The 15,436-nt window shown below is 42.4% G+C and overlaps 2 protein-coding genes across 2 annotated transcripts; one reads left to right on the top strand and one right to left on the bottom strand.

Moving 5' to 3' along the window:
• Positions 1-138: 138 nt before the first annotated feature.
• usmg5 (Up-regulated during skeletal muscle growth protein 5) lies at positions 139-1,456 on the top strand. Its single transcript, NM_001141854.1, is given in 4 exon segments — positions 139-210; positions 859-957; positions 1,046-1,136; positions 1,334-1,456. Coding segments are annotated over 2 exon segments (177 nt in total). The 5' UTR covers positions 139-210; positions 859-870; the 3' UTR covers position 1,136; positions 1,334-1,456.
• An 11-nt stretch (positions 1,457-1,467) lies between these two features.
• LOC106588642 (transcription initiation factor TFIID subunit 5) lies at positions 1,468-8,103 on the bottom strand. The gene is made up of 12 exons (XM_014177822.2): positions 7,704-8,103; positions 6,227-6,467; positions 5,822-5,969; positions 5,532-5,699; positions 5,124-5,287; positions 4,656-4,791; positions 4,298-4,418; positions 3,981-4,110; positions 3,273-3,437; positions 2,855-3,032; positions 2,390-2,567; positions 1,468-2,176 (listed from the first exon to the last, which is right to left on the bottom strand). The coding sequence occupies exons 1-12, from the start codon at positions 8,101-8,103 to the stop codon at positions 1,962-1,964; spliced, it is 2,244 nt and encodes a 747-aa protein (XP_014033297.1). The 3' UTR covers positions 1,468-1,961.
• Between the last annotated feature and the right edge of the window lie 7,333 nt (positions 8,104-15,436).

Below are 15,436 nucleotides of genomic sequence, written 5' to 3'. Positions count from 1 at the left end.
ACAAACCTGTCATTGTCCAATTTTACTTTAAAAAGGCGGGGTTATTCATTGACTGACGTTAGCTTTGTCCACAAACATTGATTCACTAAATACTAACTACTGAACATGCGCTGTAGAGAGTAGGCGGGATTTCCTGATACTTTTAGCATTTCGGCCTCTCTCGTTGAAGGGCACTTGTTCAATTCCGTGCACAAGGGTCGTGTGTTGAAGGTAAGAATAGTGACAATCAATATAACATCTAGCTTTATTCATTTCCCTACGTTTTATAACAGCGTTGTCCTGGATGCTGTTGCTTGTGGTGTCTCTAAAATGCCCGTTTAGTTGTTTGTCAGTACCAACTAATCTTGCTAGACAATATTGCTAACGTTAGCGAGGTAGCTCAAGACAAGCCAGATCGTTTGCTAACGTTAACCTCTAGCGGGAGCTAGCTAGCTACTGCCTGGCCAGCTACTGTTTTTGAATGAATGCGAACCAGCTAACAAACAAGCAATACCCACACAAATATAGCAGTCCGCTTTGTGTTGAATGGTACCACACAATTACATGATATAATTACTGTAACTAGCTAACGTTACGTTAGCCGATTTGTTTCCACTTGTGGGAAGAAGCTGCCTGGCTTGCAGGCCGTCAGGCTTGTCAGCTAGGGCTACTGAGCTTCAATGTTTGACAGGCAAGTTGTCTTGAGTAATCCTTTTTTCCCCCAGTACAATAAGTACTGATATTAACTACTTGCGCGTGGGTGTTAGAAATAGGCCGTTCCATAATTTGCGGTTGGCATTACTTTTTACTTGCCCTCTGTAAGCCTCCTATTATCAATGCATTGTAATTGACTGAGTAATCTATTTCTCTCGGGACCAGCTACTATCCAACATGGGCGGACACGACGCAGGAACCAGTCACCAGTTTACTGGTTTTGCCAAGTACTTCAATGCATACACAATCACAGGCAGGAGGAATGTAAGTTCATGCATGAATTACTGTGCAAGGTGGTGTACAACCAGTTCACATTCTCAGAAAGGTCACACGTGTGCTATTCTGTCCACAGTGTGTCTTGCTCACATATGCAAGCATAGCCACCATTGCCCTCTTCTTCAAGTTGAAGCCCAAGAAACAGGCGGCTGTCACGGCAAAGTGATGTGAGTGTATTGCATAGGATACTGTCAGTTTCTCGTACCCATTTTGTCTAGCAAACTTACAATTTTTTGTTAAGACTGCACTGTTTTATTCAGAAATGTGTATTTGACTATAATCAGGAGTGTTTGTATGGACAATACATGTTTCTGCCTGTGGAAAGCTAACTGTATATTTCCCATGTGTTTTTGTTTCCTCACAGGTGTCCTGACTGTTCTGTAGTATAGTGGTCGGAAGTTTGGCGGCAGCTGGATGTGCTTGTAAGAAATAAGGCCATATTATTTGGCATCATCGTGTTATTAACATTAAAAACAATGTAAAATTTAACCCACCAAGTCATTAAAAAAGTGTTTTATTTACACAATATGCACCGTTATAAAAGACTATACAGCATGACAGCCACATAAAGCTGTGTTTGTGGCAGTGAAAAAACATGGTCTCTTTAACAGGCTAGTAATGGCACTCATTAGGGGAGTAAGGTGACATTGCTCCTAGACACTGGTCCTGGGTCAGTTTTGCATTTCCCCCACTAAGGATTTAGATTTGTGAGGACAAGCTTATCCTGGATCTGTGTCTAGGGCAATTTCACCCCAGAGCCATTTTAGGCTGGGTGGGCTCAATCAGATCCTAGATCAGCTTGGCGGTGCTGCAGCTTTTGGAACAACCATGGTCCTTAGGTCTGCATCACAGTAGATAAACTTCAGTTAGCCAACTCAACTGGTTGGGCATTTTGCTTTGATCCACTGTCTTTAACCGGTTGGATACGACTTTTGTAATTTCTCATCTCACACAGCCCTAGTTTTTTTTAGCAGGGGCTTCTCTGAATGTCCTCATGGGTTGTAGGCCCCTGCAGCCAGCAGTAGGTTCCTGCGGGTGAAGTGCAGGTGAATGACAGGGGTGGACTTGGTCATGTAGGTGCCTAGCAACAGCTCCTGGGAGTTCTCTGGTAGATGGATGTGACCTGTTGCCGCGGTGAAGTCATCCAGCTCCACATCATCAAAGGCCTTCAGTGTATCCCACAGTTTAACAGTGTTATCCATTGAGCCTGGAAAATAAATTATATAAGTGGAGTGGTGGAAAAGTACAAGCATACGTTTCTTGTAGACCCAATATCCTCCTAAACCATACTGTGCTTGCTCAGGTATTTTCTTTTCACGTTGTCCTTTCAAGTATGGTGGGTGCATGACCAGGCCAGCACAAAGGGCTCAGTAGTATGAAAAGGCTATTACATGCCAGTTTGACTAAAAGGGACACCAACCTGAGGCTAGTATCTCTCCGTCCCTGCTGAACTTGAGGGCATAGATGGTGTCAGCATGTCCCTTCAGCTCTCCGACCATGAGGCCGTGACCAACATCCCACAGTAGAACCCTCCCATCAGTTGCTCCCGAGGCCATGAACTTCCCATTGGGGGAGAAGGCCAGGGAATGAATGGGGCCCTGGGAACCAAACCGGTTTAATGAGATATGGAGGTTCAGTAACATCACACACTACTCTTGTGTACAGTTTGCAACAAGTTATTTTAAATCATATATACATTTGTACAAAAGGACATGTTACTCAGGGTTGTGGAAAAAATCAATTCAGGTTGTTCCTCCTCCCTTTCAAGGTTTAGTCTCCCATTTCGTGCCTACTAAACATGACCTTGAACACCAAACCATCCTATACACATTCTATTGGGAGAGAACAGATCACCAGGTGCCCTACAACCTTGAACTCTTCATACCTTGTGACCGGTGAGGATGCGGACACAGTTTCCAGTCAGGACGTCCCAGAGGCGGATGGTACGGTCAGCTGAACCCGTGGCCACATAGTTGGAGTTAGGGTGGAAGCGGGTGCACGTGATGTCAGCCAGGTGACCAGCGAACATACGCAGGGGCTGATAGTGGTCAGTCGCCCACAGACTGCGGAAGAAGACAACGCATAACCTCAAAGGACCAGTGGCTGTTTTCTTGTGACCCATCAGGTAAACAAAACCAAATTACAAATCAGGCTTTTTCTCTAGACATAAATGAAGCCTTGAAAGCCGTCAATAGAGGATTTCCATTGAACATCCTTTTCAGTCCAGGAAACAGGCCCAAAGAATGCCATTCATCAACTGCATTGAAACAAATGTAACATTAGGTATTAATAAGGGTTCTTACCGAGCGACTCGGTCATGTCCCCCAGAGATAAAGTAGTAACCATAGGGTGAGAACTGAGTGTCCCAGACAGGGTAGTTGTGTCCTTTATACCCCACCAGACAGGTGAACGTCTGCAGACTCCACAGTCTGACCGTACCGTCCTCAGAACTGGACAACAGGTAGTTCCTAAAATACATGATTAGAGGAGAACTGAAGTTAACCATAGAAATAAGAACACTAGAAAAGACTAACTCTAGTGTTTCAAATCTCTATGAAGTTAACAATTAATTCAAACTAATGTATCCTTGCCTCCTCTTTAACATTAGTCCGATACACCACACTACATGATACACCCAGGTCCAGTTTTCCAGACAGATTAAGCATAGTCCTGGACTAAAAAGCCCTTAGACCAGGGGTGTCAAATAAAAACAGTGTCGTTTCTTGACTGTCCAGCTCGCTAATAATCACTAGACCGTCAGGGAGCATAACAATTCCATTAACAATGTATAGTGGACTCCTTTTTAGAAACATTTGACGGCAAGGAAATAAGACGGCTTCAGTACGGCCTTCCAGACCTCATTGAAGCTCGAATGCGGCCCCACCGGGGCAAAATCAGTTCGAAACCCCTACCTTATACATTCTCCATTGAGCATTCTTCATAGTCCAGGACCAGATTTAATCTGAGTTTGGGAAAGTGTCCTCCCCAATGATCACTTTATAACATCTTACCTGTCAGGGCTGAAGCTGATGCCGTATACTGGTCCACTGTGTCCGTACAGGATCTTAGACTCACTGGCCGTCTTCTCATCCATGATCCTCTCCAACACGTCATCAGACTCTTTATCAATATTACTCAGGTCTACAGGGAGACGAGAGAGAGAGGGGGAGCAGATTTAAAGTCATGGTTACTAGCAATGTATGTGCAAGCTTATGATCTCAAGTTCAACAATGGTTATAGATGGCTTGTGGAATGCTACTTTCTGCCTTGGTTATAACATGTGTATGATGTATTGTATATTATCTCTGTGGTCACCACTGTCATTTACCTGCTGCAGATTTGACCCGGCGTAGTTTCTTGGGGGTGACGCTCCACACCCTAACGGTGGAGTCAGCGAAGCCCCCCGCGATCAGACTGGAGTCATCTGTGAAGTCCACCGCTGTCAGACCCTACAGGTCAAAGGTCAAGACAGAATACTGTATATGTTACCGCATTGTTTTGTGGTAATACTGTGAATAAAAGTTTTATTCATAATATTAAATAATGATGCTTTAGAAGCTTCACGTTGATAACACTGAGCTCATCGCAAAAACATGAATAAGGTTTTGTCAACATTGAAATCAAGTTATACTTGAATACTAATAAAGTTATCAAACATTCAAAATCCATATCCAAGCATGGCTGACCTGGTAAGCGTTGAGGAAGGAGTAGAAACAGATGGAGGGTAGGTTTTCTGGGCCCAGACGGATCTTCTTAGTGGCCTCCTTCATGTTCATGATCTTGTCCAGCTTGTCAGAGTCCTTCAGCTCGGGGAGGGGGATTCTTGGATATGAAAAATTAACACGGTCAATGTATAAGTCATAGTCAGGCAGTAACAGTTGTTTCAATGGGGAGGGACTGCAAATGCTAACAAGCTTCGTGGCTAACTCTAGTGCAGAATAGAGTACAAATGTTGTTCGTGGTCTCTGAAACATAAGGAAATCTGGGCTGCGTTTATTAGGCACCAAATGAAAACTGACTGAAACAGGGACTACCTGGACTGGTCCAATAAGAAATAAACTTTTTCATTTTTCCCTAGCAAAACGGTTCGCTAGGGTGTGTGGTGTAAGGAAAACAACCCCTAACTAAAGAAATGTGTGTCAGTGGTGAAGTACCTAGTTTGTTGGGGTGCGTTGGGGTCCTGTTTCTTGCTCTTGGAGCCCATGCTGTCCTTCTTAGGTTTCTTCTTCTTGGGTTTGCCCTCCTCGTTCTCTGCCTCCTCATCCTCATCATCCAGAGGCACCTCGATCTCTGGCTCCTTCAGAAGACCATAGAACACCTGCACAACAGCCAGGAGTGGTACAGTAAGTGTAGTCAGTACAGATAGTCTCTCAATCAGCAAATACAGTAATGCATATCTAAAATTAAAAAGTATTGCTCACTGGCTTGCTCACCCATACATTGATAACACTACTTTAAAACAAACCCCCCCCCCACACACACACACACACACACACACACACACACACACACACACACACACACACACACACACACACACACACACACACACACACACACACCTTGGCTTTGTTGGCATCTCTCTTGCCCTCCCCAGCCAGACTGCCCGACATGGCATCAATCTGACTTTTACTCCGAGGCATCCCGTCAAAGATATCAATATAGAGATGTTCCTGTATAATATTCCAGATCTGGTTGTTCTGACGTTCCTGAAGGTGCCTCTTCAGCAGCTGGTAAGATAACATATGATACGTTATTGTCAACTGCCACAGAGACCTTGACATTTCTGGTTTTCCTTTCCCCCCCAGTCAGTGCTGGGATTTGAAGTTAATGGCCCACCAAGGCTACTTACCTGGTAGGAGTCTCGGGAGATGCGGAGGACAAACTTGCTGGTCCTGAAGTCCAGCATGGTCTCGTTTCCCTTCATGTGTTCCTTCTTGGACATGCTCGAGAGGATGCGGAGGTCCTCCTCGTAGTAACACTCCTGGTCACCGCTGAACCTGAGGTAGGAAGAGACAGCAGGGAGAAGAGTCAGTGGATCTAACATCTAAATAACGCATGCATAGTGTAACATTACACTAAGTTAGGCAGTTACAAATAGAACAGGTTGTTTTCCATTTGATTGTGGAACTCATAAAAGTCCCTGACAAATCAATACACCAGTTGGACCTAAAATCAATAAAGACATGTACTTGACAGGCAGGAACTTTGGAGACGCTACAAGGGAGCAAAAACACTACCAGTCCACAACACTTACTTTTCAAAAAACTGTTTAGCCTCATTCTCGTGGTTGTTGTAGACCAGCTCCAGGTACATGTGGACAAACAGTGGGTAGAAGACCTGGGAGAGTTCAGCTCTGTGGCAGTCCAGGACAGACTCAATAAACTTCTTCAGGCCGTTATAGTAGAGTGGGTAGAGGACAGGGTCCCCCTGCTGGCTATAGGCCGACAAGACAACGTTGACGTCTGGTTGGTCTTCCCCACCTGATGCTGCCACCACTGTACAAGCACAGTTAGAAGAATGAAAATATATTGGAGTAGCTAACTAATAGTAATATAACTATTGGTCATATCCATAGTAGTTTGGGGGTTGGGGTGCTGCGACTAGGAAAGGCCCATACTTTTGTGAAAACAGAAGCTAAATGTATTTGAGTGTTTACCTGCATTTGTAACCAGTCTGATAATTATCTGTACAAAACAGTTAACTTGTGGAACATAAAAATACTTGCTTGATATATGTTTTCCAGTTTCTTGAAATACTAAGGAAATACAACTTATTTATTTGTGCAAAGGGAAAATGGTCTATTCATTCCTTTTCCATTTTAGTAGACGCTCTTATCCAGAGCAACTTACTGTAGTGATGCATACATTTTCATACTGGCCCCCCATGGGAATCCAACCCACAATCCTAGCATTGCAAGTGCCATGCTCTACCAACTGAGCCACGTCACCAGAAACCACTTGATGTCTCAATGTACTCAATTACTGTATTATACGTTGTTTTTCTTCATAGTGATGGAAAGTCTACCGGTACTAACCTAGATGACCAGCCTATGTACAATACAGTAATGTACATTAAGTGGTTTGTAAGGATGGTCAATTGTGTTTTTTCTATTTTATTTGGTCAAAATATTAAAACCCTGTCCTCAAATATAAATGTTTGAGGATGGGGTTTTGTTCTTTCTGGATTCTATTAGAATGACAATCGCAGGGACAGAGCAACAACTCTTACAATTGCAAATATTGAATTATGAAAGATACTGTTCTTAATTATACAACTAACTACCTTTTTTGCCAAAGCAGAGATGCTGGAGAAAAGGAAATGTGCTTCATGGTAACAGACCTCTATATCAGTCCGTACTTTTGTGAAAATAATTTTTCCCAAAAATATTACTATTTTGCGTTACTATTTTTTTTTATTCTGTTTTTTCAGGGGGTGCTGCACACACTCAACACCCCTACTTCCCGCGGCTATGGTCTTATCACAATAACTGTTTTCATACATCTACCAGCAACAGTATGAGGAACAAAAACAGTAGTTTCAGGACTGCCTGTCAAGCTCTCTCGTGTCTCATTCATTCAACAGTAAGCCAACTGGTAATAACAAATCAATTGCATTACATGCCCTTGTGAATATGCAAGTTATACTCATGCGTTTGGTATCTTAGCTGGGTAGTTAGCTAACAAGGAAAATAAAAACAATACGCATGACTTTTGAATGTGATCGCACGAGACCTTTTGGGGCTGCGGTGGCCGGGGGTGCGACGGGGGTGGCCATTGACACTCGGCTGAGGAGAGAGTTGGCATCCCCCCCATCAGCACTGACATTTGGGACGCCACCCGATCCAGCTCCCGCCGACTCGGATACCGGGGAATCATCTGCAGATAAGCCCGCTTCTCGCCGCAAAATGTCGACCGACTCGGTCAATTTATTCCTCTTGAGAAATTGCAGCACCGCGAGCAGTGTCTGTTGATCTTCACCCGATCCCGCAGGAGATTTCGATTTACCGCCCGAAGACGTAGAACCGGGTGACGAAGAGTTTGCATTGATATTTCCAGACCCATCGTTTGTTATTTCTGTTTTTATGTCTTTTTCGACCTCCAGATTGAGCTGACCATCTTGCACAGCCGCCATTTTCGAAATGAAGTGCGCATGTACGGGCAAAATAAAGAAACGTGGACCGCACAATATCTGGCATTCTGATTGGTCCTCCCTAAGGACAGATTGTAGTGTCGTCGGTTCTCAGTGGTGTAGGCGGATTCTTAGAGAACCGTCATTCCTGTACAGCAGCCAATCAAAATTCGAGTTTATAACAATTTCAATTTTTATTTTTAGGAACGATTTATTATGGCCAACTCATATTTCTTGCTTGTAGAAATATTGTGCTATGATGTTAACATTTTTGTATTATATGAAAATCTTGTATTTGTAACTTAGTTAACATTATTGAAGAGGACAGCTAATAGCTTAGAGGTAAATATTTTTTGCATTACTTGTATTGCTTTTAGTTTTAGTCAGTATATATTTTTCACCTGCTAACAAAAATATACAAAAAATGATTATCCTTGATTGGGGATCTGTGATCTATATGTGCCAGTCATGTGTCAGTTGTACCAGTAGGTGGCACTTTGGGCCCACTGTCACTTTCCCTGACGTTTGAGAGAGTGATCAAATCTCCTTAAAGGGATTCGGCAATACCAGTATATTTTTTTATTGCTGATGTTTTCAATGAAATGGTGTAAAAAAAAGGAAAGAAAAAGCAATACATTTTTATATTCTAGTCATTTTGCAGATGCTCTTATAGGGAGCGACTTACAGGAGCAATTAGGGCTAAGTGTCTTGCTCAAGGGCACATCGACCGATTTTTCACCTAGTCGGCTCGGGGATTCGACCAAGCGACCTTTCGGTTACTGACCCAACGCTCTTAATCGCTAAGCTACCTGCTGCTCCTTCAACAATGCTGTGCTGTCAGTCTATTCTATGAGAAAGACATATTGAGTACGGTTACATGCACACAATAATACAATAATGCAATTTTGATTTATTATTGTGGATAGTCAGATTAATATAATAGTTTGTTTAAACTGTTTACATGCTTTGCAAGAAGAACGATTTTCCTAATAATCCAGTTTACATGGACAAATCTGAAATCAGGCTACCTGATGGGACAATAAGGAGGAACTTAGGTGAATAAGTAAACATTTCCTGACTCAAACCGATAGTAGTTTTGACCAAAATAGCTAATTCGGCCAGAGGCTTTCAATAGAACAACTGTTCACATATTTCTGAATCATGAATTCACTATATATGGAAAAGATTTTTGTGTAGATTTCCACCTTACGTATGTCATTGGCTCATGAAATTACAGTTTAGTCAGTTGGTCTTTCAACTGATATTGAAATGGCAAAGTCGCTGAGCTTGCATTCAGCAATGTCAGGAGTCATGTGACCCATTTTTGCAGTTGTTTCAGTATAACACTACAGTGAGAGAGAGGGGGAGAGGACAAGCTCCAATGAACTAGTTTCAATGTATGGAATCACTTCAGAGTTTCTTGATTTTGGGTAAACTTCTTTAAATAAGTGCAGAAAAAAATCCAGTCAAATTGAACTTTCTACCACAGCGACCAAGGTATTTTTGTGAAGCCTATTTGTTTCTGAGTTCGGACATGTAAAGTTTGTATGTGAAAACTATCTCTAAGATGCATACTTTCACTTTTTCCGAACTCCCTTCACTTGCGCTTAAGAGGGAGGCTTGTCCTACCGGTGCTGGTGCCTGCGCAGATCAAACACACCACTGGAACACCGAGTAAGGTGTTAACATTTCTAATAATTCCAAAGATTTCTCAGCAAACTAGGTGTTTTATTTGGCGTATGCTTAGAATTTTACCTTATTCCGATTAAGATAAAAAGACTAAAGTGTTTACATGACTATTGCCATACTTGGCTTACTGCCATAATCATGTGTAATATTCAAATGATTAGTGTGCATGCAAACGTACTCATTGTTACAGGGCATGTGAAGTATGCCACTGTACTTTCTCTCTCTCTGCACTTTAACGGAAATTGTAATTTATACCTTCATTTTAGGTATTATCAACAGTAAAAAACTCAAATGTTTAACTGCAGCATACTGTAAATTATGGTGCATTGTGGGAAAATTGCTGTATATCGAATGGTACTGTAATTCCATCCCACAGAATACTGTATCTTTGGAGCGTCAAAAACCTTTTGACCACTAGTGGGTGCATGGTATTGTTGTTTCTGGCTCATTAACATATTTTGAGGCGCGCCTTGTAAAAGGCTATATTTGTTGCACCCATGAGTGAGAATGTACATTTTACAGTATTGTACTCTGTGTCATTACACAGTACTTGCTTTGATACCATGTTTATATTACAGTAGGTGTACAGTAATATTAAATACAGAATTTTACTTGCCACCGAGCTGCCTGTAAATTCATGGTAACCCCTTTACAGTGTGGCCAGCTCTCTCTCTCTCTCTCTCTCTCTCTCTCTCTCTCTCTCTCTCTCTCTCTCTCTCTCTCTCTCTCTCTTTTGAGCCACAAGGATTCATGCTATTGCAGCCTGTGTTCAATCATTCTCCCAGCAAGATTTCTGATGGGAATCTTTGTCCTTCACTAATCCCTGTATATCCTCTTATATTCTACACTGCTTATCTGACTTTAGCCAGACTAGTCATCTTGTCTAAGGACATTGTACATAGAGATTTCATTTAAGATATTGATTATTTTAAGGAATAACATACAGGTGTACGATCTTAATTTGATCTATATTCAGTCACAGCAAAACAATCCTGCAGCAACAGGATTTGAGCGTTTAGTCTATAATGTTGCTTGATCAGTGGTTAGGCTATAAGCTGACCGAAAGTAGACTACATGAAAAGTGCAACACTGTTGATATAACCGTGTGTTAGTGTGGGTTTTCAGTCAATTGATTGAAATCACGACGCCCATCATTCTCAGCAACAAAAGAGTGATCAAATTACATCTGTAACTATTGCTTTAGATTTGGCCAAAACCACATGTCAGTATGTGTTTACATGGTTCAACAGTTTCATAGCAATTTGATCTAATACATGTCAGAATTTAAATCAATCAGCTTTTAGTTTGAATGCACCCTATTGCTGGAACAAAATTCAAAATACACTACCGTTCAAAAGATTGGGGTCACTTAGAAATGTCCTTGTTTTTGAAAGAAAAGCACATTTTTTGTCCATTAAAATAACATCAAATTGATCAGAAATACAGTGTAGACATGGTTAATGTTGTAAATGACTATTGTAGCTGGAAACGGCTGATTTTTAACGGAATATCTACATAGGTGTACAGAGGCCCATTATCAGAAACCATTAATCATGTGTTCCAATGGCACGTTGTGTTAGCTAATCCAAGTTTATAATTTTAAAAGGATAATTGATCATTAGAAACCCCTTTTTCAATTATGTTAGCACAGCTGAAAACTGTTGTTGTGATTAAAGAAGCAATAGAACTGGCCTTCTTTAGACTAGTTGAGTATCTGGAGCATCAGCATTTATGGGTTCAATTACAGGCTCAAAATGGCCAGAAACAAAGACATTTATTCTGTAACTCGTCAGTCTATTCCTGTTTTGAGAAATGAAGGCTATTCCATGTGAGAAATTAGCCAAGAAACTGAAGATCTCGTACAATGCTGTGTACTATTCCTTTCTCAGAACAGCACAAACTGGCTCTAACCAGAATAGAAAGAGGAGTGGGAGGCCTCGGTGCACAACTGAGCAAGAGAACAGGAACATTAGAGTGTCTAGTTTGAGAAACAGACGCCTCACAAGTCCTCAACTGGCAGCTTCATTAAATAGTACCCGCAAAACACCAGTCTCAATGTCAACAGTGAAGAGTCGACTCCGGGATGCTGGCCTTTTACAACGTCAACACTGTATTTCGGATCAATTTTATGTTATTTTAATGGACACAAAATGTGTTTTTCTTTCAAAAATAAGGACAGTTCTATGTGACCCCAAACTTTTGAACGGTTGTGTACATGTCATCTTGATGTTCTGATGCCATTCGGTCAATTTAAAACATTGATTGGAGACTTAGTTGAGGAATGTCATTTATTTTCTGGGAGATTTGTGATGTTATATTTGTGCTTCCCATGACTGTGTTTTTCTATATATAGTACCAGTCAAAAGTTTGGACACACCTACTCATTCAAGGGTTTTTCTTTGTTTTGAATATTTCCTACATTGTAGAATAATAGTGAAGACATCAAACCTATGAAATAACACATATGGAGTCATGTAGTAACCAAATGAAAGTGTTAAACAAATCAAAATATATTTTAGATTCTTCAAAGTAGCCACCCTTTGCCTTGATGACAGCTTTGCACTCTCTTGGCATGCTTTTCCAACAGTCTTGAAGGAGTTCCCACATATGCTGAGCACTTGTTGGCTGCTTTTCCTTCACTCTGCGGTCTAACTCATCCCAAACCATCTCAATTGGGTTGAGGTTGGGTGATTGTGATGGCCAGGTCATCTGATGCAGCACTCCATCACTCTCCTTCTTGGTCAAATAGCCCTTACACAGCCTGGAGGTGTGTTCAGTCATTGTCCTATTGAAAAACAAATGATAGTCCCACTAAGCGCAAACCAGATGGGATGGCGTATAGCTGCAGAATGCTGTGGTAGACATGCTGGTTAAGTGTGCCTTGAATTCTAAATAAATCACCGACAGTGTCACCAGCAAAGCACCCCCACACCATCACACCTCCTCCTCCATGCTTCACGGTGGGAACCACACATGCAGAGATCATCCATTCAGCAAAAGGGAAGTCAAGGCAGGCAAAGAGTCGTAATCCAATTTCAGAGTCAGGCAGGTATAGGACGGCAGGCAGGCAGGCAGGCAGGAAGGATGGGCAGAACTGGGATGACTAGGAAAACCAAAAACTAGTGCACAGGAAACACAGAAACCCACTGGTAAGACTTGACGGGACAAGACGAACTGGCAACAGACAAACCGAAAACGCAGGTATAAATACACAGATAATGGGGACAAATGGGAGACACCTGGTGGGGGGGGGAGACAAGCACCAGACAGGTGAAACAGATCAGGGTGTGACAATATACGATGCCATTTTGGATGCACCCTGTGAGTTGGGGGACCTCTGTTGAATAAGGTGATTTATTGCAATGTGATTGGTGTTACAGGGAGGAGAGAAAAGGGGGAAGAAGAGGAGGTTATCAGATCCACTTCTGCAGCACACCTGCTGAGCTTGCACTGCAGTCCTTCGTACAGAATCCCCCAGACTCCTCAGTATGGGCTGTACACCAGACCTCATTATCAATTACATAGACACAGTACAAGAAGAGAATGCACCATTTCAGTTGAAAAGCAAACTAGTATGTTTCGTATACAATATCATAGCAGGAAGTCTTGTCAGCATTAAGTAGGAAATTCAATAGGTTTCTGTTGAAAGTTATACTCTGTGAGGAAAGGTCCATCCATTTGACATTTTAGTCATTTAGCAAACACTCTTATCCAGAGCAACTTACTGGAGAAAGTAGGGTGGAGTGCCTTGCTCAAGGGCGCAACAGCAGATTCTTCACCTAGTCAGCTCAGGGATTCGAACCAGCAACCTTTCGGGTACTGGACCAACCTCTTAACCGCTAGGCTACCATTCTGGTCACAAGTGAACTTATTAACCCCTGCATCTATTATTAATAGAATAAGCAGTTAGTGAAACACGAGCGTTTAACATTTAGAATGTCCGCTTCTGGATCACACAACAGAGAGATTGTTTGGAGGATGAAGATGAGAGTACTAGAACGGACTTTCAGTCCCACATCTGCTCCTGCATGGGACCACACCCTGGTCTGGGTAATGCTAACGTCTGAGCGTTCCCCCTCCTCGCCCCACACCGCCCTAGACTGCCGCAGCTGTTATGCAACAAACGCAGTGCTCCAGCTACACCTACTCCTCCCCTGTCAAGGACCCAGGTCCACCGCATGTAAAAGCTGGTGCTGGACTGTCAGTGTAATGACACCCTGGAGGTAGGAGGTAGCAGCGGTCTACAGAGAACCTGGACATCACTAGTTTGCTGGAGATGAAGAGGAACCTGTCACGTAGACAACTCCCTAGAAATAAGATCAACTTTCCTAGATGAGTTACTGTTTCTATTAATAGCGATATTAATGTTTTCTTCATCACCTAAAAACAAAATCCTAAGGTTTGTTGTTAATAATCCCCCCCCCTCCAGATAGATCTATAATGTATAGAACTGTAGATCTGCCCCCTAGTAATGCTGGCTCAGGGCTGAAGCACACGTAAAAGGGTCTAAGGTTATTGATTTAAGATCAATGGCTGTTTGGCACTCCCCTCCAATAGCAATTACCAGAGACAGGACCTGCAGTGTGTAGTCTTAATTAATGCGTAATCTGCCACCTGCCTCCTGAAATGCCACATAGACATACTGCAGACCTCCTATAGCATCAATGTACAGATAGCAGCTTCTCTCTTCCTGAGTGTCCATGTGGAGCATCATTGAATCTTTGTGTCTCCGTGACGATGTGTGTGATGTGTGCGTGATGTGTGCGTGCTTGCATGTGTGTGCGCAAGGGGATTTGTAGATCAGCGATCATGTGCAGCAAAAGGTAGTCAGTCTCAAACATGTCCATCCTTTAGCTATCAATATGTGGATCACAGCTTCTATTCTGTCTGTTTCTCCTTAGTAGTTTCATTTGCTCCTGCCATTACAAAATACAACAGACTGTTGAGGAATGGATGTAGTGGTAGTTTGTTTGTAGTAGGAAATAAAACAGAAATGTTGTTTGGTAGAAACAAATGAATGATGTTCTGGATGGCAATGACCCAGATGCTTGTCTAAGAGCTTGAAAGTATCTTGGCAGTTGCCACTGCGGCTGCCAGTGATTTGAAATTAAACGGAGTAATTTCGTCAGGACATTCAGTGCCAGATTGATTTGTGAAATGAACACACCCTGGATGCCAGTAAATCTTGTGAAAGCATCCAACTGATGAAAGAGGTAACCATGCCAACGTGTTTTTCCTATTGTTTTTCTACTACACTTTTTTACAGTTTGCTACTCTTTCTCTGTGGGATACTTTGAGAGGAAGTGGATGTATTGTATGTTGATGTGTAATGTTATACGGTCATGTGTTCTGTGCCCTAACTTGCAGTGCTGTTGGGTTTAGTGTTCTATGAATATTCAGGCGCTGTGAGCGTGTGTTTGTGTGTGTGTGTATTCTGGTGTGCTTTAATACCATCGGTTGCGTGCTGTTCCGTATTATACGTGTGCAGTGCCCTCTCTCATATTCTTACGAGCGTCTGTGTGTGTATGTATGCCCGCTGGTTGTGTGTGTGGGAGGAGGGTTCACATGTTCAGTAGCATCACAGGAGGAAAGTGACAACTCCCCTAATCACACACTGGGTGTCAGAACAAACCCATTCTCTCTCCTC

Source organism: Salmo salar, chromosome ssa02 (assembly GCF_905237065.1).
Source record: "Salmo salar chromosome ssa02, Ssal_v3.1, whole genome shotgun sequence".
Taxonomy (NCBI): Eukaryota; Metazoa; Chordata; class Actinopteri; order Salmoniformes; family Salmonidae; genus Salmo; species Salmo salar.
This window is presented reverse-complemented; position numbering and strand designations above follow the sequence as displayed.

Bases quoted from the DNA above. Each gene is read 5' to 3' on its own strand.
- LOC106588642 (XM_014177822.2), bottom strand. From the start codon at position 8,103: ATGGCGGCTGTGCAAGATGGTCAGCTCAATCTGGAGGTCGAAAAAGAC. The intron at 6,468-7,703 runs GTCTCGTGCGAT...GTGCTTGTACAG, and splicing joins GGCCACCGCAGCCCCAAAAG to TGGTGGCAGCATCAGGTGGG. The intron at 5,288-5,531 runs GTGTGTGTGTGT...GCTGTTGTGCAG, and splicing joins GAGATGCCAACAAAGCCAAG to GTGTTCTATGGTCTTCTGAA.